This window comes from Phascolarctos cinereus, unplaced genomic scaffold (genome assembly GCF_003287225.1).
Source record: "Phascolarctos cinereus isolate Bilbo 61053 unplaced genomic scaffold, phaCin_HiC Scaffold_8;HRSCAF=390, whole genome shotgun sequence".
Classification (NCBI taxonomy): Eukaryota; Metazoa; Chordata; class Mammalia; order Diprotodontia; family Phascolarctidae; genus Phascolarctos; species Phascolarctos cinereus.
This window is the reverse complement of record NW_027556291.1, coordinates 11,925,933-11,949,592: the sequence shown is the minus strand read 5'-3', so window position 1 is coordinate 11,949,592 and position 23,660 is coordinate 11,925,933. Positions and strand designations below refer to the sequence as shown.

Genomic DNA, 23,660 nt, shown 5'->3' with positions numbered 1-23,660 from the left:
TACAAGGGTTATAAAAGGTGGCTGAGGGTTGGCTTGTGCCATGTTGGAGCTTAGGCTCACCATTACTCACTTATGGCTATTTGGACCTAAATGTGTCATCAGGACAAAAACAGAAGAGGGTCCCCAGCACTGTGGCTTCCTTAGGTGTCACCCAGCTTAGTGCCAACAAAGAATTATAGGCCTCGTCCTCCTGGTCCTCAGGAAGGAAGCTGTCACCGCAAATTTGAGGAAAATTGCAGTCTTCCTTTCCCTTAGGTTTTGTGTTTTATTTCATTTTATAGTATTTAAGTAGTAGAGATAAGGAAAGAAAGCTGGCTGGAGAGGTGAGTGTTGAACTATTTTGGCAGAGAGAGGCATCATTTTCAAACGTCTGCTGGGATGGTGTGGTAAACAGGGATGGGGGAGGAAGACATGAAGAAAATGAAGAACAGAGATGGCAGGAAAACATTCTATTGCAAGGGCCAAGAGCCAGGCCTCAGTGTCTGAATAAAAAATCAAGACAATGCAAAACCAATGCTGTGTTCAAGTTAGTTAAGAGAACTTGTCTCCCTTGTATTTATTAATTTATATGTATGCTAAGTTCCATATTAATGGAGTGGCCAAGGGACAAGGCTTGATGGAGATCTTTCCTCTCCTTTCAAACTCAGTTTAAAACCATTGCTATGTCTGGTGTCTCTGATGGAGCCAGCTGTTGGCGAGCACAAAAGACCTTTCCCTTCCTTGTCTGAGCAGCTTTCTGGCCTGTTGTTTTTCTTGTGTTTATTTGTCACGAAGGAAAATGCTTGGTTGCAGATACCCATCCTAGCATATGTTGAAGGTGCATTATTAGGGGGCTAGATGAGAGGCATTACACGGACACCCCTAATGACAACACTGAGCAGCCTTTGGCTTCTCTCATCCCTAACCTTTGAACCCCCTGTGAGCCTGGGGCCGGGCCTTCACCAGGCCTCTGCTGCTAGCTCTGTCAGCCATAGCTGCCTTAAGGGTCTGCCTTGCCTTCGAGCTCTGCTGACATTTGCCAAGCCTTCCCTGAAGCCCTTCCAGACATTTTCAGATCACAATCATGTCTTTTGATAGCTTGGTTTGAAACACACCAGAATTGCTTGTGCAGCCCTGAGACCAAAAGGGGCCAGAGGGATCTGCTACTGCTCTCTTGTAAAGAACCAGAAATGAACCACACGCTGACTTTCTGTCTCTGAATGAGGGGGCGCTGAGATGAGCTAAGAGGAGCAGCATTTAAGGAGACAGAGTATTTGGGGAGTTGGCCTCATGGGAACAAGAGCTGAGCTAGCATCAATGCGGTAGCATGGGGGCAAGAGGAAGAAGATGCTTGTTTATGACCTTGTAGTAAATGGGCATCTTAATGGAGGGAAAAGTGCTTATTGATACTTTCAATCAAAGGTAGCTACTGGGGCCAGCAGAGTAGCAGATGAGAGGAAAATATCAGCCATTCCAACATTACTAAAAGTTCATAGACGACCCTAAGACCAACACATTAGAGCTGGATTTCCCTCATGTAATCAAATATCTGTAACAAGTAGAATTGAAAGGCTTTTTTTCTTCACTGACTTTTCACTAATATTTTCTATTGAAATGTCAGTGGGAAAATTAAAAATCTGCTAATTGGTTTTTTTTTTTAATTCATGATAAGTCCCTATATAATTGCAACATCTCAGAAAGGACTGCAGATCCATTGTATTTTTCTTACAAGCTGAAAAGGGAGTATTGTAAAAATTAATAAGGCTTCCTGGAGTAGGAAATAAAAATTTTAAAATGAAATAATGATAAACATTAGGCTCTTTAAATATGTAAGAGGCATACAGAAAGGCAAATCAACATGGGGAGAAAATAGGAAAAATTAATGACAATGTGTGTGAATGCCTTTTCGGGTATTTGGTAGATTAATCCTCCAAGTTAGTATCTTCTAGGAGATGAGAAGGCACTAAGGATCAGTTTGGATCTCCATGAGGATTCAGTCTTCATTGTTACCATGGGATAGGGTCCAATCAAGAGGCAGGATGGAAGGAAGTATGATTTCTTTTCATTGGAGGATATTTTTACTCAATATCTTCCTCATTTTAAGAAGTAGTTTGTCTCTTTGAAAAACATAAGGGAAATGAAGACCAGCAGTTCAAAGATGACATTCCAGGTCATAGAATTTTGTCAGGAATTAACTGCAGGAAGATCTCTTGAGGCTCATGAATGGGCTGAAAAATGGGATTTGACTTTCCCTGTGGATAAAAGTAATGCATTCAGGGGGGAAAATAACCCAAGGTAAACTCATAGGCTGATGTGCTCCAGGCTAAGAGGTTCATTGTAGAATAGGAATCTTAGGAGTCCCAGTTAATTGCTCCATGGAGAAGTTAGCCCAGTGGAGAAGTATAAGCCATCCTCAGGAAATCAAGTGGAACCAAACCAGAAACCTTCTACTCCTCTGGTATGTCTATCTGTACTTGGAACAAATGCCTCCCACACCACCAGCAACCTCAACTCATACCATCAATCTCCCTCCACTATCATCTTCACTCTGGTTTCAAAAACATGTCTCTTTACCTTGCCAGAAGAAACCCACTACCTGCACCCTTGGACTCAGCCCCTCCTGACTTCTCCAGCAAATCACCCTCACTCTTCATCCTCACCTTCTCTGATGTCTCCCCTGTTCTTAACAATACCTCAGTTGATATGGGGCAGCTAGGTGGTGCAGTGGATAGAGCACTGGCCCTGAAGTCAGGAGGACCTGAGTTCAAATCCAGCTTCAGACCAAACACTTGACACTTACTAGCTGTGTGACCCTGGGCAAGTCACTTAACCCCAATTGCCTAAAAAAAAAAAAAAAAAAAAAAAACCTCAGTTGATCCAGCCATCCCTGTTGGCTACGGTCCTGTATTTCTCTTCCCCTTTGTAGCTAAACTCCTTGAGAAAACCATCTCTACTCATGGCAAATTTGGCTTCCAACCTCATTCAACTAAAACTGCCCTCTCCAAAGTTGCCAGTGATCTCTTAATAGCCAAGTCCAACAGCCTTTTCTTAATTCTGATCTTCCTTGATCTCTGTTATGGGGATCAAATGATATCCTATATGTAGCTTTGCAAACCTTCAAATGCTATAGAAAAGCAGGCTGATACGATATTGCATACAGGTTACAGTGCTAAACCCAAAGAAGATCCAATCCCTCGCCTCCAGGAGTTGTTAATCTTAGAAAAAATAACATATGTTATGCATATTGTAAACAATTGCGCTGCAAAACAGAATATGTGTATAAAAGGCTTGGGCTTTTTTCCTTAAATAAAGCACCGCATATGTGGCACCTCCCACCATGACTCCAAATGTATAAAGCCTAGGACCCCTGCCACATCTTGCCAGCATCTGCACATTGCTCTCTCACTTTTTCTTTTTGACAACTACTAACTTCAATTCAGCACACATTTATTAAGGACTAGTGAGGGACAGGCACTGCAGAAGGGCCTTTGTGGATCCGAGACTGCCCTGGCCCACGGGGAGCCTCCTGTATTTATCTCATCTCCCCAACTACTGAGCATCATGTTATGCTTCTTTTGTGATAGCCACGATGCTAGGGTTTGTAACATTGTGGGCAGATACTCATTTCTGGATATGGATTCACAAGCTTCAACTGTGAGCAACAGAGAAGCCAACTTCAGGGGAATGTGGCTTGACTCAGGCGCAGCACTTTGCCCCACACTGCCTAACGCTGAAATGCCAACTCAGATCTTCCGAAGTTCTCAGCCCTGATTTCTGCATCTTAGACTTCAGGGGTTTTGTCCCCTTGCCTCTGGCAACTGTTTCCGTGCCCCTATGGCAGGCAGACTCGTAGAGTCCAGGTTAATCTGCGGAATGAAGAGTGATGCTAAGTGGCCAAAGGAGACGAGCAGATACAGGGGATACGTGAACAAAACCAGACAGTAAACATCCACCTAGAAAAATGCCTGGCCTCGGTTGTAATTAAAGAAATGCCAATTCAGACTTCCTTAAGGGGCCATTTAGATACTTACTAAAGTAGCAAAAATTAATCAAAATGATCCAACCAAATATTGACAGGGCTAGGAGGCCATGCACATCTTTTCTGAGGGGACTCAGTGGTACCAGAGAGCAGCAGTGCCACACATAGCTTCTGAGCTAGTCACTCGATGTAGAAATGGCTAATCAAAGGGTGGCACGTTCATACAGTACCACATGCTGTTGAAAATAGATCACAAGTATTTGGGTTATATGAATGCATGAACATGTTCATCTAAAATATAATTGTTGAGTGAAAACTATAGAAGACATGCCTACAAACACTCCTCTGCTGTTCTCAGAAGCTCTTATTCTACAGCTCTCCTAATTTCCCCGACCATCTTCCCAGAACATGTTCTAGACTCATTTCTTCCACTTCATCCATTCCCACTTCTCAACTCTTTTTTTTATAGCATCACTAAATTAATAGATGAAAATGCTGTGGAAAGTTTATCCAGATTCTAGCAAAGGTTTTGATCAAGTATCTCATACTTTATTATGGAGTAAGAAACAGGTAGATGACAAGTTTCCCAGGGTTGATGATTCAGAGTCAATGTGGCAAGATGCTGTCTAACCCTAAGGGTCTGTGCTTGGACACTACTACTGAACATTTTTATTAGTAAAGGCATAGTGGGTACACTTGTTAAAATCACAGATGACTCAGAGCTGTAAGGGAAAGCTCCAGTAGATGAGAGTCAGGGTCTAAAAGGGTCTTGACAGGCTGTGTCATCAGGTTGAATCTAATACAGTGAAATTCAATAGGGATACATGGAGAAGACTTCGCTTGAGTATACATACCCCCCCCCCCCCCAATCACACACCCATCTTCTTGGCATTTAAAGCCCTGCCCAAGCTTTCTCAGACTTAGCTTTTGAAAGTGACTTCATATTACTCCGTATAACACTCTCCACATTACAGCCGAACAGGCTGCCATCCAAATGCAGCATTCCCACCTCCATTCATTTGCACTGGCTGTCCCTCATGCCGAGAAATTTCTAGCTTTCTTTAAGAGTCAGCCTAAGTACCACCTCCAACACAAAAGATTTTCCCATTCCCCTAGTTGTTCCTTTCCTTACCCCCCCCAAATCCCTTTTTGCATATATATCTATATCTGAGAATATGTTGTTTCCCTCTGACAGAATGTAAACTCATTGAAAGTTCTCATCTCTGTGCCCCTGTAGCTGATATTAGGCAATAAATGCTTATCCTTTTGACATATAAATAGGCCTGAGTCTTTCTCCTTCCCCCATAAATATATCAATCATTAACAGTTGGTATTTTAACCAGTTACTAACTAACTAATCTGTGCTTGACCTAATTTGGCCTCCATGTAGTCACTGACTTTCTCTCGGCTCTATCTCAGGAAGTACCCTGGCTCAGGGATGCACGCTCTTATTTGAGGGCCAGCCTAACGAAGTATAGAGACACTAAGCATGCCAAGGGAATGTGGGTTTTTTGGTTGTTACAATTCACAAAAACCATCTCCTTTAAGGATAAAAAGGCTACACCCAAAACAGAAGGAAGGAATCTCCCTTCCTCACCCCTGAGACGCGTACATGCTCCCAGCTAAGTCATGAGCTGTCAGTCAAGATGGTAGAGTAAACCGTATGTTTAAGGAAAAGAAAGACATTGGAGATGACGGTCTTGTGTGTCTCCTGTCCGCTTCGCGCTCATCTAGCCTCTAACAGGGACCGTGGCAGGGCCTGCCTAACTGGTTCCCTGCCTCCAGTCTCTCTCCTACCAGTCCATCCTCCCCACACAAAAGCTATGAAAATGATTTTCCTAAAGCACATGGCTGCCCCGATTTCTTCCCTATTCAGTAAACTCTGCTGGCTCCCTATTACTTCAGAGATCAAATCTCAAGTCCTCTGTGTGGCATTTAAAGTCTTTTACAACCTGACCCCAACCTGCCTTTCCAAAGGCACATTACACATTCCTCTGATTCAGCCAGACTGGATTTCTTACCATTCTTCATATATGAAACTGTCTCCCATCAGCATGCCTTTGCACTGGTTGTCGCCTATGCCTAGAATGCACTGCTCCCTCACCTCCACTTTTTCTACCCAGAGCCTTTCTTGACCTCCTCCTGCCCCCAACAGCTTAGACGTTGGGAATGTGGCGGTCTCTTCTTAATTGTTATATCTGGGACTCATTTTAATACTAGTAAACTTAGAATTGTGGACATGACTTTATTCTCATTCCTTTCATAATTTAAGTCTTATTCATTGTCTTTCCTGGAGCCTCCATAAGGGGCCCAGGAAACCATCAAATTCACAGACAAAATTGAGCAAGTCTCCGATGATGGTGCCAACTCCAAGTTTGTTTTTTCCCCCAAAGTTTTCTCATAGCATATTCAGTTCCATTTAAATATTGCAGAGTGCTGAATTGCAACTGTTAGGCCAAGCATGAATAAAAAATGTGGATATTTTATGTAACCTAAAAATAGTAATTATGGATAGGCTGCCTTTATTATGATGATATTGAAGATATTTTATTTTACATTGTACTTGTTATAAGCAGGGGTTGTCACTACTATTTTATAATAAGTGAATTTGTTTTGAGTATATTAAAAATACAGCAGCAGATGATGCAGTATACAGGAAGACTTGGGGGCTAGCAAGAAAAGTATGGTAGCCATTCAATATGAAAAGGAAAGAATGACACCAGTTCAGAGGAGTTTTACCAGGCTCTATTATGAAAGAACTTCCTTTATGGAAAAGAGGACTTTTTCCTCTTTCTTTACCATCTTTGAATCCATTGCTTTTATAGAGCATGCGGGGGGGGGGGCAGCATCTCTGCCTGGTGGTCTTGAACTCCTGTTATTTAAAGTGCCAACTGCTACAATGGATTGCAGTGAACAAGAGAAGAAGAAGAAAAATCCCACTGAGTCAAATGCATTCTTACACTGCTCTTTAATAAAATATTGTAAGGAATAGCTAGAAAGCTTCCCCTTGGACTTGCATCTGGCATTTTCTGATGGTAGGCTTGGGAAGGAATCACTATTGACTTCTGTCAGGCACCTTTGGAGAGGAGGCAAAGAAAGAGACTTCTCTCTGGACTCTCTGTGTGCTTTGTCAAATCAGGGACTTGAGGTTGAAGTGCGAAGTGAAGGCTCATGTCAGGAAATGCCTTGAAGCAGGAGCTGGTGCTGGTCTCCTGAGATTGCCTTTAAAAAAAAAAAAAGGAATCAGATTGGATTGTAAAATGATGGGAATTCAACTGGACATAAACACGTTTACTTCAGGCTCAGCAGCCGTTACATATCATTAGTGAAAGGAGGCAAGGGGCAAGGGGACCACTTTGATGTCAGTTTCATTCTTTTTAAGGACAAATGCATTCACTGATGAGAAATAAATCGGTGCTATAAAGGTTTCAAATTCATTATTATATGTATTCCTTCTTCTGTTTTGTAGAAAAGAAATAGAACTTTTTTGGCACTATTAACATACATTCAAAATTGGCAGTAATGAAAGCCACCAATAATGAGCCCAGAGCTTAGAAGATGTGAGGTGGAAACAAGAGTGGGTGGTTTGTTTTTTCTTTTCTTTTCTTTTTTTTTTAGCTACATCTGTCATTGAGATCTGTCCTTGACCCTGTTCTGTTAAGCATTTTGATTGATTACTTGAATGAAGGCAGAGATGGCATACTTCTCCAATCTATGGATAACACATAGGGAAGAGTCACTAACCAACTGGGTGGGAGAATCCGGAATATAAAGACATCTAGAACCATTCAGTGAATCTAATACAAGGAAATGTCAGAGAGGTAAACAAGTTCACAAAATCTGCCCAAGAAGAGGGGAGGAGAAGTGTGTGGAGATGACAGGGTCCCTGAAAAAGATCTTGGGATGAACACAACTTTGGGAGGAATTAACAATGTGATATGTCAGCCAAAAAAGTTACTGTGATCTTGGGCCGCATTAACAGGATCGTGTGATGGAGAGTTAGAAGGGCACTTGGAGATCATTCTGTAGATGAGGAAACTGAGGCCCAGACAGGCTGGGTTCACAACACAGTAACTAGCAGTCAACATTCAAAGCCATGTTCTCCAGCTGAAGCAGACTACACTGTATTCATGGTGGAAGCACCACATCTTAAGAACTACATTGAGAGGTTGAAGCATACACAGAGAAGGGCAGTGAGGATAACAAGGGGACCGCCGTTCAAGGATGGCTGAAAAACCTGAGAGGAAAAGAAGGCAGGGGAATTTGGGGAGGGGGGGGGAGAATGTGAAATGTTGGCATGTAAGAAGAGGCCTAAGCCTTATGTTTGATTCCCCCCCCCCAAAAAAAAAACCCAGTAACATCCTTGGCCAGAAGAGTGTTCTACACAGGAGGTCTTCCCATGAAAGTTGCGTGACAGCTCGGGAATGCCATTTCAGATACAGACAGCTACTAGACAGCCCTCAAGGTCTCTTCTAACTCTGAGTCTCTGAGATCTTCTCCCTATTACAGCCCTTGCTCCCAGGTAATGCTCCAATGCAGGTTGTTTGAGCTGACATGCTCTGTCTTTTTATTAAGACAAAGAAATTGACCTTAATTATCCAGGTATAAAAAGGTGTGTTCTTTGCACATGGGCTGTCAAGGTGGAAGCTCTGGTCCTCCTCCTACCGGGAAAGGATGCTTTCCGTCTGGAAGAATGAAAGCACAAATACATACTAAGGAGTAAGTGAAATAGGACAGGCGTTGCATCTTTGGGACGGATTGAACAATCAACATTTAGTAAATGCCTACTGTATGCCCAGTGAGCTAGGCTCAAGGGGAATGCAGATAAACAAGATCTGACAAGTACATGAAGTGCTGTCAATCTTGGACTTGTCCCCTACTCTTTATTTCTTCTGCACTGATTTTATTTTTTTAAGGAGAAGCACTTTTCCTTGTCCCATTTGGTTTAAAACAAATCAGAAATTCATGTCTTAAATGTTTCGTTAGTCAGAATAATTAAGTTGAACAGGTCTGGGAGCAGTGGAAGCAAAATAATGGGGTCATTGAAGCATTTGGGCTCTAATGGGAACCTAAGTTCATTCAGATATTACATCTAATAATTGTTATACATCTGTATACATAGTCTCATAGAGCAAACTTAGAGTAAAGATTTCAAGGAACAGTTTCAATATCGTGGTCCACTGGAACTCGACTGTTTTTACAGGAAAACAGAGTGCTTTTGGGGGGAGGTAGTTTTATTTTTGTAGTTCAGTTTCATTCTCACTATATGCATTGCGTGTGTGTGTGGGCGCGCGTGTGTATTTCAAGGATGGGGGAGTTGCGTTGTTTTTGTGGTTTTTTCCCCCCATATCCATCACTGTCCTCCAAGTAGGAGCCCTCCCTTATAACAAATACAGATAGTCAAAAAACCGCAAATATACACATTGGCTGTGTCTGAGCATGCTTACATGGTTCTGTACCACCATTTCATTACCTTCTTTTGAGGTCGTGATTGGTCACTGCTTTGCTCTGAGTTCTTTCCCCTCACATTATTTTTGTGGCATGATTTGGATAAGTTGTTTTCCTGGTTCTTTCCCTTCATGTTCCTCAATTCTTATAATGCAGTAAAATATCATTACATTCATGCACCACAATTTATTCAGCCATTTCCCAACTGATGGCCACTTTTGATACAAAGAAAAATGCTCCTGTAAATGTGTTTGGACCTATGAGTCCTTGACCTCTTTGGGGTATACGTGTAATAATATCAGTGACTGGGTCAGAGGCTTCTGGTGGTCCTTTTATAGAACAGTTAAAACAGTTCACAGCTTGTTCTCCTGAAACTGATAACCATAATTCCATGGTTTTGGTCATCTTTGACAGTCTGACTGGTGTGAGGTGGTATGACAGAGTTTTAATCTGAATCTCTTGTCCTATTAGTGATTTGGAGCATTTACATATGGGTGTTAATAACTTGCATTTCTTCATTTGGAAGAATTGCATGTTCATATCTTTTTTTTTTTTTTTGGTGAGGCAATTGGGGTTAAGTGACTTGCCCAGGGTCACACAGCTAGTAAGTCTCAAGTGTCTGAGGCCAGATTTGAACTCAGGGCCTCCTGACTCCAAGGCTAGAGCTCTATCCACTGTGCCACCTAGCTGTCCCTATGTTCAGATCATTTGAAGAATGGCTCTTATAGGTGTGTATATCTTGGATATACAGATTTCCCCCCCCAAATTAACAATTTCCCTTCTAATTCTAACTGCATTTACTTTCCTTATGTAGAAGCTTTTCATTTTTATGAAATCACAATTATTCATTTTGTCTTTTATCATCATCTTGATACCTTGCCCTCCAGTTTTTTTCCCATTAAAGATAGGAACACTTAGATTCAGGTGATATATCGTATTGGAGTTTATTGTGGTATGTTCCATAAAGTGTTAGTCTATGCCTAATTTTTGCCAAATAGGGAGTCCTTACCCTAGTGCTTAGTGCCCTTGGGTTTAATAACAGTACAGTTCTCAAGAGCTACAAGTGTCATCTTCCCTTGTAGGGATGTAAACAGTTTGCCCTTATTAACAACATGTTGTTTTTTCTCTGTCCTGTTTACCTTTTCATGTCTCTCTTGAGTCTTGTATTTGAAGATCAAATTTTCTGTTCAGCTCTGGTCTTTTTGTCAGGAAGGTTTGGAAGTCCCCTATTTCATTGACTGTCCATCTCCTCTGAAAGATTATGCTCATTTTTGCTGGGTAGTTGATCCTTGGTTGTAATCCAAGCTCCTTTGCTTTACAGAATATCGTATTCCATGCCCTATGATCTTTTAATGTAGAAGATGCAAGGTCCTGTGTAATCCTGACTGGTTCCATGATATTTAAATTGTTTCTTTCTGGCTGCTTGCAGTATTATCTCTCAGGGCAAGAGGGGCCTTTCCCATTAATCCCTCAAGCTTCCTGGGCTACCAGACTCCTGCACTCAGTCTTTCTTCTGGTTCAGCTATTCCAGGTTTTTTCCCGGGGCGATATTTTCTGGGCTTTCGGAGGTTAATAAGGGACGGTAAGAGTGACTTAACTTCTTACTCTTCTATCTTGGCTCCCAGAAGCAGAACTATGTCTGTTTCATTGGGTTTAACAAATAATAATATACTATTGTATTCAAATGCTTCTAGGCCTTATTTACCTAATATGTTCTGTTTTCACCTGGTAGCAGTTTGGTTGGAGGACTGATGCTTTAGAATACAGTTAGAGAGCTGATGCTGCTAGGTCCCCTTTATTCCTTTTTTTTTCCCATTATTTCCCTAGAGATCCTTGACCTTTTTGTTCCTCCAAATGATTTTTTTCCCCCTAATCTCTAAAATAATACTGTGTTAGTTTAATTGGTGTGACATTAAATCTCCCTCAATTTTTGTTATATGAGCCTAGCCCCAACCATGAGCAATTAATATCTTTCCAGTTATTTAGGTCGTATTCATATAAGTCCTTCATGCACCTTGGTAGATAGATTGCCAGATATTTTTTACAATTCTCCTGCTATTTTCCTGAAATTCTTAATTGTTTCAGTACTCTGCCTCACTTAAATCCAATTCACATGTCGGTCAAGATGTTACCCTATGATGTCATGTCATTGGTCCTCTTTGAAAGGAAGACCAAACAATGTTTCAGTAGACTATCTAGGATTTTTAGGTAGATCATGCCATCTGCAAATAGCAACAGTTTGGTTTTTTTTCCTTTTAAAATGAAGTGAATGAAAAAACATTCTTCCCAGACGAGTGATAGGAAAGCCTTACTGAATCTGGCAAAGAAAGAGAAGAAGGGTAATTTTCTCTTTTCTTGTCACTATGACCACATTTGTGCTCCACAATCTGGCATATATGAAATAGATATAGATGAAAATATATATGCAAAGATAGGCACACGTGTGTACATTGTTAGAGCTTTAAATTGTGCTAAGAGTTCAAAGGTCGATGTCAGCTAGGCTGATGACAAAAGGACATGAGAGGAGATGTTATTTTTTTTTTGGTTGGGCAGTGGGGGTTAAGTGACTTGCCCAGGGTCACACAGCTAGTAAGTGTTATGTGTCTGACGCCAGATTTGAACTCAGGTCCTCCTGAATCCAGGGCTGGTGCTCTATCCACTGTGCTACCTAGCTGCCCCTGAGAGGAGATATTATTAAGGTGAAAGTGCAAGAGAGATACACAGAGATCTAGAACTCTGAGTAGATGTTTCCAAGTCTAGAGATTTAGTATCTCATCATTTCTCTTCATTAAAAGCCTTCCAAAGACACAACCTGTTGGAAAGCAAATTTGTCTTAGGATCCAAATGTAGTCTTCATTAAAGAAGGCAAATGTATTTTTCACCTAATGTGCAAAAACACAAACCCAGGACAATACAAATTTACAAGTAAATTCTTGAAAACATTCAAAGAGCAATTAGTTGCAATATCACATAAGCTCTTTGCAAAAATAAGAAAAGAGGGGATTCTACCAAATTCCTTCTAAGATATAAATATGGTCTTGATACCTAATCCAGAGAGAGACAAAACAGAGAAAGAAAATTGTAAGCCAATATACTTAATGAATATGATGTAAAAATATTAAATATTGGCAAAAAGGCTAAAACATTTAAAAGATGATATACTATTAGATAATTGGAGTTATGCCAGGAATTCAGAGTTGGTTCAACATAAGGAAAATTACAATCATAATAATCATAGGATTATATCAACAGATGATGAACAGAGTTTTGACAAAATTCAACAGCCATTTCTGTTGGGGGTGGGGGGAAACACCAACAAGCACAATTACCTTGCCTTAATATGGTAAGCACTACATCTGTTTGAAATCAAGAGCCAAGATTTTATGTAATTGAGATACATTGGAGGCCTTTCCAATAAGATGAAAGATATAAAGCAAGGATGGCCATTATCACCACTATTTTTTGATATAGCACCAGGAATGCTAGCTACAACAATAAAAGAAGAAAAAAATGAAGGAATAAGCAAAAGTAAAGAGGAAAGCACTGTTTTTTGCAGATGATATGGTATCTCTAAAGAGTCAGCTAGCAACTAATTGAAATAACTCAGGTTGAGTTGCAGGATATAAAAGAAATCATCATCATTTCTAAAGATCACCAACAAAAACCAACCAGAAGAGCTAGGAAGAGAAATTCTATTGAAAATAACTACAAAATGTATAAAATATTTGGGAGTGTACCTAAGGAGGCAAACAGTAACTATATGAATATATCTAAAACACTCTACAGAAATAGAAAGAGTTAAACAATTGGAAAACTTTTAATTGCTCATGGCTAGGCCCTTATAACCTAGGATCCAGGGAAACAACTTCTTTGGAGAAGGGAGCAGGCAACCCAACCGAGCTGAGGCAGCATGTGGCAGACCAGTCAAACCTCCACCATCTCCCTTCCGATTCCTGTGGAAGGTCCAGGAACTCTGGTGTTTAGAGACAGTGTCTATATCTGTCATCCTGAGAAGTAACCCCTGTGGAGATGTAGACTGGCAACTGCAGGTTCTACAGCCACAACTCCTTAAAGACCCAGAAAAGAATGTTCTTGGCACTATCAGATGGTTCAAAGTCAGAAAATGATGTGATTTTATCAATGGAAATGACATGAAAAAAGAGCCATTACAATCTGACTTGTAGCTAAAACCTTCCATTCGTATTATCTCCCCCATTCAAATGTGAGCTCCTTGATAGCAGGGATTCTTGTTCTCTGTTTGTATCCACAGTGCTTTGTACATAGTGAACACTTAATAAATGATTTTTTTCATCTATTCAAATTCATTGCCATTCCAAACTACCAAAAGATTACTTTATAGAGCTAGAACATAATAATGAAATTATCTGAAGCATCAAAGGGTTATAAAGTTCAAGGAAATAAAGTGGGAAGGAAGGGGCCTAGCAGTGCCAGATCACAAACTCTACTACAAAGCATTAATCATCAAAACTCCTTGGTATTAGTTTAAAAAAAATAGAGAAGTTGATGAGTGGAACAGATTAGGTATACAAGACCCAGCAAATGAACCTAACAGCAAAGTGTCTGATCAACTTAAAGTCCACAACTGCTGGGGTAGGGGCTCGCTATTTGAGGAAAACTGGAAAGTGGTCCAGTAGAAATTAGATTTAGACCTAAAAGATTACATCATAAACAAATTAGCAATATGAGCAAAGAAAAATGTTTTGCAGCTATGGATGGGGGCGGGGGGGGGGAGGTTCATAACTGACCAATATCAGATCTCCAGGGATCAAAGGACCATATGAAAGACACTGTTACACATCACTCACTATCGGAAAAAATGCGAATTAAAACAACTCTGAGGTTCTACCTCATGCTGATTAAGTGACAAGCATTGGAGGAGCTATGGGAAAACAGGCACCTTATTGCATTGTTGATGGAGCTGTGAATTGGTCTGGTAATTCTGGAAAGCAGTTTGGAACTATGTATCCCCTCTGTCCCAGTGATACCACCAGTAGGCTTTCTACAGCCCAAAGAGATAAAAGAGAGAAGAAAAGGATTCGTATATACAGAAGTATTTGTAGCAGTTCTTTTTGTTGTAGCAAAGAACTGAAAACTAAGGCAGGAAGGAAACCAAGGGAAATGGCAGAACAAATTATGGTAAATGAATGTAATGGAGTGCCATGAGAACTGACGAAAGGGATGGTTTCAGACAAACTGTGAAGACTTGTATGAATTGATGCATGGTGAAATGAGCAGAACCAAGAGAATAATTTATACTGTCAGTTGGCAGAAAGGTGATGAACTCAAGGGACAGAATGAGACAGACATTTTGGGTCATGGACGATCTGAGACTTCACTTTGCTTGACTGAGCGTAACTGTTACAAGGGTTTGGCCTTTCTCTTTTTTCTCTAATTTGGAGAGGAAAGAGCAGTCTATCCATATGGCTGTTAAAAGAAAAGAAGGTGATCAAAACATTTTTCTTTAATGCACAGAAGAGAAGAGAAAGAAGGCTGAAAAGATTACATAGACAAGCAGGACAGTTTTGAATAGTTACATGTTGAATTTATTATGTACCAAAAAGGAAAAGAAAGCTGTGTGTAATAGATTAATAATTTCATGTCCAATCCTTTTTCTTTTCTACTTTGTATGTCAGAATGCTCATGTTACATGATCTCTGTCAAGTTCAGAATTAAAAAACAAAATTAAACAATGACATTTTGTTAAAAGGCCAAACATGCTTTGCATTGGGCCTAAAGCTAATCAAGAGCAGACTTTTTATATGGCTGAAATACTAAATAATAGATTGTTTTCCCTTGTGAGTCATTTTTGACTGAATTCCAAAGGCACGGTCTCTCTGAAGTCCAGTTATCAATTATGTAAATGATAGTCATTGAAAATCCCCAGAGGTTAGTTCTGCATGTTTGGGTTACTATCTTGTTTATAGCAGATAAAAGTAAGCATAGAGATTTTCTACATTTGGAGCTTAATGTGGATTAAATTTTAGTGCCTTAAAGCTATGTTATTGTGCCACATGCTTTTACTTTGATCACGTATTTCAGTCTCCCTAAAGTTACTATAATTGAGTTTGTTTGAGAATGTACCTTGGTATTATTAGGCTTGCAAGTAGGCAGACTTTAAGGGTCCTAATAGAGCTAGAGAGCAGAGTTACAATTGGGCAGGAGGAATAAGAAAAAAGTGAAACAGAGAAAAGTGATGGAATCTTACTGCAGCAGTTCTAGAAAATGTCATTTCTTTTTTCCCCTAGCACAGCAGAGTTGCATGCTGATAACAAGCTACTGAATTAATAGATCCATTGCAACTATTGAGACTTTCTCTTAATAATCAAACTAATAATGAACATGAAGATGAGAAGAGCAAAGACGTTGATTGTACAGATATTTCCTCCGCTACCTAGTCCAGACCCTGGGCAATTTCAATGTGAAATCAATTTTGCTATCACAATTTTCCATGTGAAAGCATACGAGTACCTAGACCACGTTTCCAATTGGAAAGACATTTAGGGGTCTATTTTGTTATCATTACATGTGCTTAACTCCTATTACAGTTAATGGGAGTTGTATGACTATAGTCACAGTAGTCTGTGAAGTCCTTTAATATTATTGCTTTCCATTACCATCCTCATTAAAATAACTTCCATCTCTTCCGCCAACCTAAGACACCACCATAATGCAAGTATTCATTTTTCCTTGGGTGGATTTCTTTGCACATAATGAAGGATATCGATTGCCTGGCATGACCTGTTTCTAGTTTAAAAGTGTAACTGTGTCATTGAGATGAGAATTGCACTGGAATTGTTTAATTTATCATTAGAGCTTCCTTCCCTATTCAGGGCACATTTCCCCAATTCTGCTGAAATTGACTTGTTCATATCTCATCCCCTTATTGTCTTGGGGGTGACTTTTCCTCCTGCCGTTATATGTGGGGACACTTCAAAATAGGAGTTGCTCTGGCATCCCATTTCCTTAACTGTATGCAGAAATGGTTGTACTCTCGATCTCACTATCACTATGTTTTATCCCTAGAAAGGACATCTCTATCTGACCAGAACCTCCTAAATCCTTCCATAGGTCCCTATGCCTCACTCCCCCTAATCTGACTCTTTGACCTTTTTGTGACCACCAGCCATTCACTTTCTCTGATCTTACTTCTGTTCTCTTGAACATTCCTGGAGGAAAGTGCACAAGCATGATAATTGGGTCCACCACTCATTTAATGAGGATGGTAATGGAAAGCAATAATATTAAAGGACTTCACAGACTACTGTGACTATAGCCATACAACTCCCATTAACTGTAATAGGAGTTAAGCACATGTAATGATAACAAAATAGACCCCTAAATGTCTTAACTGGGCCCTCACTACTGCATGACAATCCTTTTATCATTCCCTAATTGACCTCCTATTGGGCTGTCCAAACCTTCTCTTCTCCTCATCCCACTCAACAAAGGACTCTTACTTTACTGAGAAAATGGAGACAATCCATCAGAAGTTCCAAGAGTCTCCTCCTTTGCTTCAATTTATGACAAGTCCATCTCCTCTGGCAGCTCATCTCAGTTCCCCTCAGCCCCTCAAATTATCCCCTTCACAGCTAAAAGCTGGCTGTGTTACACTGCTTTCCCCCACTTCCTCACCTCCCAATCCCTTGCAATCTGGCTTTTGATCTCATCCCTCAAGTTTACTCACGATCTCTTCATTGCACACTTTGGTGAACTTGGCTCAACTCTTATCCTTCTTGAGCTCCCTATCACACTGCACACTGTGACCTTCCCAGGATACTGTTCCTTCTCAGTCTGCTTTGGTGGGTGATAACCATACATGCATTGAAGTCCTACCCACTAACCAAAGATGTCCCTCAATGCTCTCTCTTGGGATCTTTTATCTTCATGCTTTCGGTAGAGAACTCATCACCTCCCTTAGGTTCAATTAGATATGACTCAGTCTGCCTACATCTCTACCCCGAGTTCCAGTCACATACCACAAATATATATTAGACACTTCCACTTGAATATCCTGTTGGCAGCTTAACCATCCAAAACAGAACTTATTATACCACCACCTCCCCCCCCCCCAACTAACAACACTAGTATTTATATAGTGCCTAAAGGTTTTTACAAATATCTGATTTTATCCTCACAACAACCTTGGAAGGTAGTGTTATTATAATACTCATTTTGTAGATCAGGAAACTAAGTGTCTGAGGCTGGTTTCAAACTCAGGTCTGCCTGATTGCAGGCCCTGTGCTGTCTCCACTGTGGCACCCCCTAGCTTCCTCTTCTCTATTAGTTACCACTCTCTCTGTAGTCACTCAGGTTCACAACTTCATAGTTGCCCTCCATCCTTCCCTTTACATCCCCCATTTCTTTCCACTCACATAGCTACAATTCTAGTTAAGGCCTTCACCATGTCTTGCATGGATTGGTGGAAATCTCCCAGTTGGTCTCCTGGCTTCTGATCCATCCTCCACACATGATGTTTGGAAGTATAGTCTATTCCTTGTAGCAACTTCCAGGCTTCTCTTTCATAATCTATCTTGACTACAGTCACAGGGAAGCCAAATGGTCAAAATGAGGCAGCATGCTTTCCAAAAAGGCTTTTCTTTTGCAAGTTGCAGAGTGGAGAAAGACAGCTGCCAAAGGAATCTGACCTTGTTGCTCCCCTGCTCTAGAGCCCTTACTGGCTCAGAACTGTCCCATAATAGAAAATCCTCATCTTGGCATTTAAAGCCCTCCTTCACTTATTCAACATGCAGTTGTTCAACTGGTCTACTTGCTGGTCTCTGAAGTCACATTTCCCTGGCATGTAGCAAGTATCTGAGGCCAGATTTGAACTCAGGTCTTCCTAAAGCCCAGAGCTCTATCTACTGGTCACCCACAACATTCACAGAAATTTTCTCGGTGCTCTACTGCAGAAATACAGGTGATGTGATAATCACAGGAGGTGAAATATACTCACTAGCAGTGTACTTTACCATATTGAGAATGCCAACCTCCCCCCCCCTTGCCATGGTGGATCTTGGGCATGTGGGAAAGGAGACCACTGTCAAATTGTCTCTTCCCCAAATTATACTGTTAACTCAGACAAGAAGATGAAAAATGATTACTCAGCTAATTTTCCCCTTTGTGTATTGCTTCTGTTGCCTGTCCCTACCTAGCATTGTAAAGTACCAGGCTTAGCCTTGGTCCCTTCCCCAAAAGGGTAGAAAGTGAAGGTACTGCATTTCTTGCAGTGATGCTGTGTTTACTTGGCTTCCGAGAGCCCCAAGAACCACCATGCTGGCATCCTTTCGACTCAGGTGGCCACTAGGATATCCATCTGCCACGGCTTTAGGAAATGACTGGACGTGGGAACTCTTCTATTATAATCTCATTTGCTCTATGATGCCAAAAGGAATAGAAAAGAACATCCCAAGCTAATCTTTATGCCAACTAGTAACATCTAAGTAAAAGATAATTTTAACCATGAATGTTATTTCTACACTTATAGCTGTGATACATATCACAAAATAATATATATGTTAGTGACATCTTTAAAAGAATCAACAAAATCTCCGTTACTCAGCTATGTCTCTTTGTAGAGAAAGTCCACTTGCCCACCCAACCACCCTGGGCCTTTCAAAGTAGCCTGGGTCAATAGAAGCCTGTCAATTCAGCAAATTCCGAAACAGCACAAATGACACCAAGATCAGGAGAGCCTATTCCTTAAATCAGGGCCCTAGAAGAAATTGGGAGGTCCCACCGGCCAGCCTTACCAGGGGACAAACATAATGCCCAGTGTCACTGGATCTTCATTATCCAGCTTCTGTTCTAGAGGAAAACAGTCTCCAAAGCCTAGCTCCCAAAGAAGCGTGACCTGATGTTTGAGCATTCACTCTGCATCATAACCCTGATCATGCCATTGATTTTCTGTGTAACCTTCATCACTAAAGCAGAGATAATAGGCTAGAAGGAGATAGCCTTACCTCCTGGGGATGTTGTGTGAATTAGCAAATTAACAAGTGTGAAGTGTTACCATTTCTGGAAGTGCTGCTAGTAGGCATTATTTCTAGGGACTTAGGCTCATTCGAAGTATATTATACTTTTGTCAGAAAAGGATTTTCACTCACATCAATTGCATTTAAGTTGGGTATAAAACAGAGGTGATAATAACGTAGTAGTCATCATCAAAATGCAGTTTCCTGTTAAAGCAAAAACTATTTTCAGCAACTTTTAGTGTTCTAAAACTTTTGCATTCCTGTGATGCTTGGAGGAGAGAGATATTCATTATTTTCAGCCCCATAGTGTGTATATAACCTGGATTTGTTCTGGTCACACAGTAGGGCAAATGCTAGTCAGCAGGTCTGAGTGACACACAGGTCAAGAGCAAAAAGCCCAAACTCTTTCCTGCTCAGCCTTCACTGGTGTGCCCTCTGGGAGAGCCAATAGAGACAATGAAAATAATGTTACATCAAAAGACTTTCTAACAAAAGGTACTAACCATCCCTTAAGCCTTTCACTTGAACATCTCTGCCAATGACTTTGCTGTCACCTCTCCTTTCTTTTATCCCTCTGACTTCTCTTACCCAGAAAATCATTTTATTGCTGATTAGTGAACTGTAAGGATACGGCCTAGCAGCTGCAGTGCCTTTATGAGCTATGTTACTTATTTACATGATCATTTGAAGTGATTTTTCAGAACTGTTTGAAAAACCTCTTGCTCTTCTGCAATAGCCAGGGTCTAACACTTATGGAGTTTGTGTTCTCGGTCTTACAGATAACAGACGAGCACCTTTAGAAAGGTCACGTTCCCGCCACAATGGAGCCGTTGCATCCGCATGAGTCCGGTGGGCCAAAGACCTCGGAGAGTGGCGGTGGAAGCCAAGTGGCATTTTGAGCAGAGTTCAGCATGGACTTGAGTTGACAAAGAAGGAAGTGAATGAAATACAAGTTCTGTGTCTCTGTAAATCTACTGCTAAATCCCAAAGCCCCATGATTGTACTAATAGAAACACAATTACCAGTCAGCAACGAGGGTGTTCAGTGTAAGGACTTGCATTGGTTGTGTATTCTCAGGTGGGCTGCTGAGGAGGGACAGGTGAGGGAAGGAAGACACCTGCCACTGGACAGAGGAGAAGAGAAACCTCTTCAAAACTGCAGCGATGAGGTCCCAGTGAAGAAGCGCTCCATTTCTGGGCACACACGAACTAACCTGTGCCTCTTAATGAAGACTGAGAACACAGCTTAAGAGAAGCCACCTTAGCACTTGCAGAACTCAGTTTCTGTAAGCTTCTGGTCCCCAGGGAAATCAAATGAATTCAGGTGCTTTCACTGAAATTAAACTTTTCATCAATCTAGAGTTTGTTACTGCTTAAAAAATCGTGCCCCATTTGGATGGAATCAGCTCCAGAGGGTGTTTTAAACTTTATTTAAAGGGGTATTTTCTAATTGTGCACATATATATGGATTCTTTATACAGATACTTTATACAGATATTTTTTGAGAAAAAGCACCTCACATTTTACTGTTTCTGCTAAGGATGATTCTAAGAATTCTATTATCCTGATTTCTGTCTTAGAGACCAAAAGGATCTGCCTGCTCTTGGTTGAGGGCTGCCTTCTTCCTTGCTTCCTGGGCATGGGGCATGGAGCAATGTTAGAGGACCTGCCAAGTCCAAGGTAGTGGCAAGTCCTTTCCTCTGCTCCCTGGCCTCCATTTGGTTAGAGAGAAGTGCCAACAGCTACTCATTTCCTCACCTGGTCTACCCCAAACCTGCACGCATGGAACCTGGTTCCAGGATCCTGAGCTGGCTGGAGAGAGCATTGAACTTAATCCAACACTTAAAAATCAGATGTTCCTCAGCCGAACATTTTAGGACTTGGTCACTGAAGGAGGACGACGCCATCCTTATTCTGGCCACAAAACTCTCCAGAGCTTGTTGGCTTTTTGGGCGAGTCCTCTTTTCTGTTCTCAAGCAGTGTCTCCAGAATAGAATAGCTATGTTACTTAGAGTTGTTTGGGTCTCCCAGGGAATGGAGAAATGCTCAGCTGAACCTCACCAATGGAACCACTTCTATCCTGAGCATTTCAGGAAACCGCAGGATTTTCTCTTTTTGGAGGCAGCTGGTGGGTGCTGAATCTTACAGCTCTAAAAGCCTTATTTCTCCTTACTACAGTCTGCCTGTGTAGACACAGCCTGCTACCCTAGGCAAACTCAGGAGCCTGAAAGGTCAGTTGTGGAGTTTCATCAACAGTGTCTTTATCTGCCTCCCCTTGGCTGACATACTCTACCACTTAAATCAGAACCCATCCTCCCTCCTCAGATGTGGTCACTGCTCTAACAATGCCAAAGGAACAGCTCTCCAAGTCAGCTGTTTAAGAATTGTTATTATTCTTAGTTTTCATCCAGTCACAGACTAAAAGAGAAACTCCTGTGGTAAAAAAAAAAATGCCAAGAGAAAGAGAATGGGTTCCTATTTTTCTTCTCAAGAGACTACACTTGCATGTTGGTTTAGGCTCCATTTGGGAAATATGTGGCATGACATTTTTGGATTTTGGTTATAAAACTCATTCTTGTAAATTATGTGGTTATTGTATGAGAGTTCTAAAAGTGGAAAGGCCTAGATGTTGGCTCATAAAGACAACTGATATCTAGTAGTGGAAAAAAAATAAGGTTGGCCTTAGCTCAAAAGGGGAAGCACTTCATCAACCTGAAAACCATTCAACCAAGTGACCCATTTGTAGAAGGGCCTTTCCCTTCCCACCAGCTTTCCTCAGTAGGGCGTGGGACTGGGAAACAGTGAGAGGCAGAGGAGGACCTCCAGCAGCATCTTGAGATGCCTATTTTTACAACTTTGTCCCTCTTTTTACCTTGTGATTTTCATAAGCATATCAGTTTTATGGTTGATAAAAGAACATTCTCTTAATTTCTGTAAACATACAGTGCCTGTGTTGTAGACTTCACCAAGCCTTTCTGAAACTTCATGCTGGGACTGCTTCGGGCCTTAGCTAGCTTTTCTGGCTGCAGCACATGCTATTGTAAGTGGTCACCCTGGCTACTGGGGGGCCAGGTGGGGGGTAGGGGAGATTCTGCCGTGTAATGGAGCTTGTGAAGCTAGGAGGACAGGAGTGACATGTTCATATATCACCTTTTAAAGACATGAACTTGCCTTATTTTCTAGTATTCAAAAAAACTGAATTAAAGAACAATTATTGATAGAGTCTATATTTGTTTTCAGAGCAATCCCAAATGCCTTCTTCAAAAAACAACAAATCTTTTAGGGCCTGTTGTGAAGTTCAAGCAAAATGATTTACAAAGTATTGTTTCTTAACTCCACAGTGATCCCACTCCCACTATTTGCTGCCAAGGCTCAGATGAAAAAAAAAAATCACAAAAGGAAAAAGTACGGTGAAAATATGTAACCACTGAGCATAGAATCTAATGATACTGAAATCTTATGTTTAGTATGTTACTGCTAAAAGCAATGGGCCTGTTTATGCAGATTTTCTACAGACTACTCAGAAGACTGCCCCCAAACCCTCTACTGTTTGCTAGTTACTGCATATAAATATAGTTTAACTTTTTCTAATTCATTCTTGGTACTCTCAAGCCAAATTGAGGTCATCACTAAAAAAACCAAACCAATCATTGTCTGCACAACGTACTTTGCATGCTTTGATGTTGAATGCTGTGCCAAAGTCTGCTGAGTACTTGTACGTCCTGTTATGGTCATACATCGAGTTGAAAACCAATCGAGTTGAATTTGATTTTCCCTACTGTAGTTAATGAATCCCCCTATGCCTCCTTCTGTGGGCCACAGTAGAAGCACCAACTACCTCTGCAATCAAGGGGAAGCCCCCAGGCTGTGCTGAGTTACTGGTGGCAGAGCTGCCCAGTCATAGTATTTCAATATTAGTAGATACCATGTGGGCAGATGCTTTCATTTCAGCTAAGAATAAAAACTGTATCTAGTCAGGGCCATGAATAGCTTGGGGGGAAAGAAACCGTCATGTGATAATACTTACTATTCAATAAAATCGACTATGATACACATTAACTCCTGTTACATTTCTGTGAACATATGCATACGTGTACACCTGTTCACATGCTAGCCCTTGTCATCATCTGGATAAGCTCCATCACTGGAATTCACTCAAAATAAAATAGCTATAAGAGGCATTAAAGCTACAATGAAAGGACTTTGTTTAAAGCTTTGGGGAATGGTTCAAAACCAGAGAAGGGTGTGAGGAAAAGCCAGAAG

The 23,660-nt window shown here is 41.0% G+C and overlaps 1 protein-coding gene across 3 annotated transcripts in view; it reads left to right on the top strand.

Annotated features, from left to right (window-relative positions):
• The window catches only part of DIAPH2 (diaphanous related formin 2), an 817,355-nt gene extending 793,899 nt beyond the window's left edge, over positions 1 to 23,456 (top strand). For all 3 annotated transcript variants that reach the window (XM_078147949.1, XM_078147948.1, XM_078147947.1), the window contains one exon: positions 20,178 to 23,456. In XM_078147949.1, coding sequence (XP_078004075.1) covers positions 20,178 to 20,242 — 65 coding nt within the window. In that variant the 3' untranslated portion in view covers positions 20,243 to 23,456. The remainder of the gene's footprint in view (positions 1 to 20,177) is intronic.
• Positions 23,457 to 23,660: the final 204 nt, after the last annotated feature.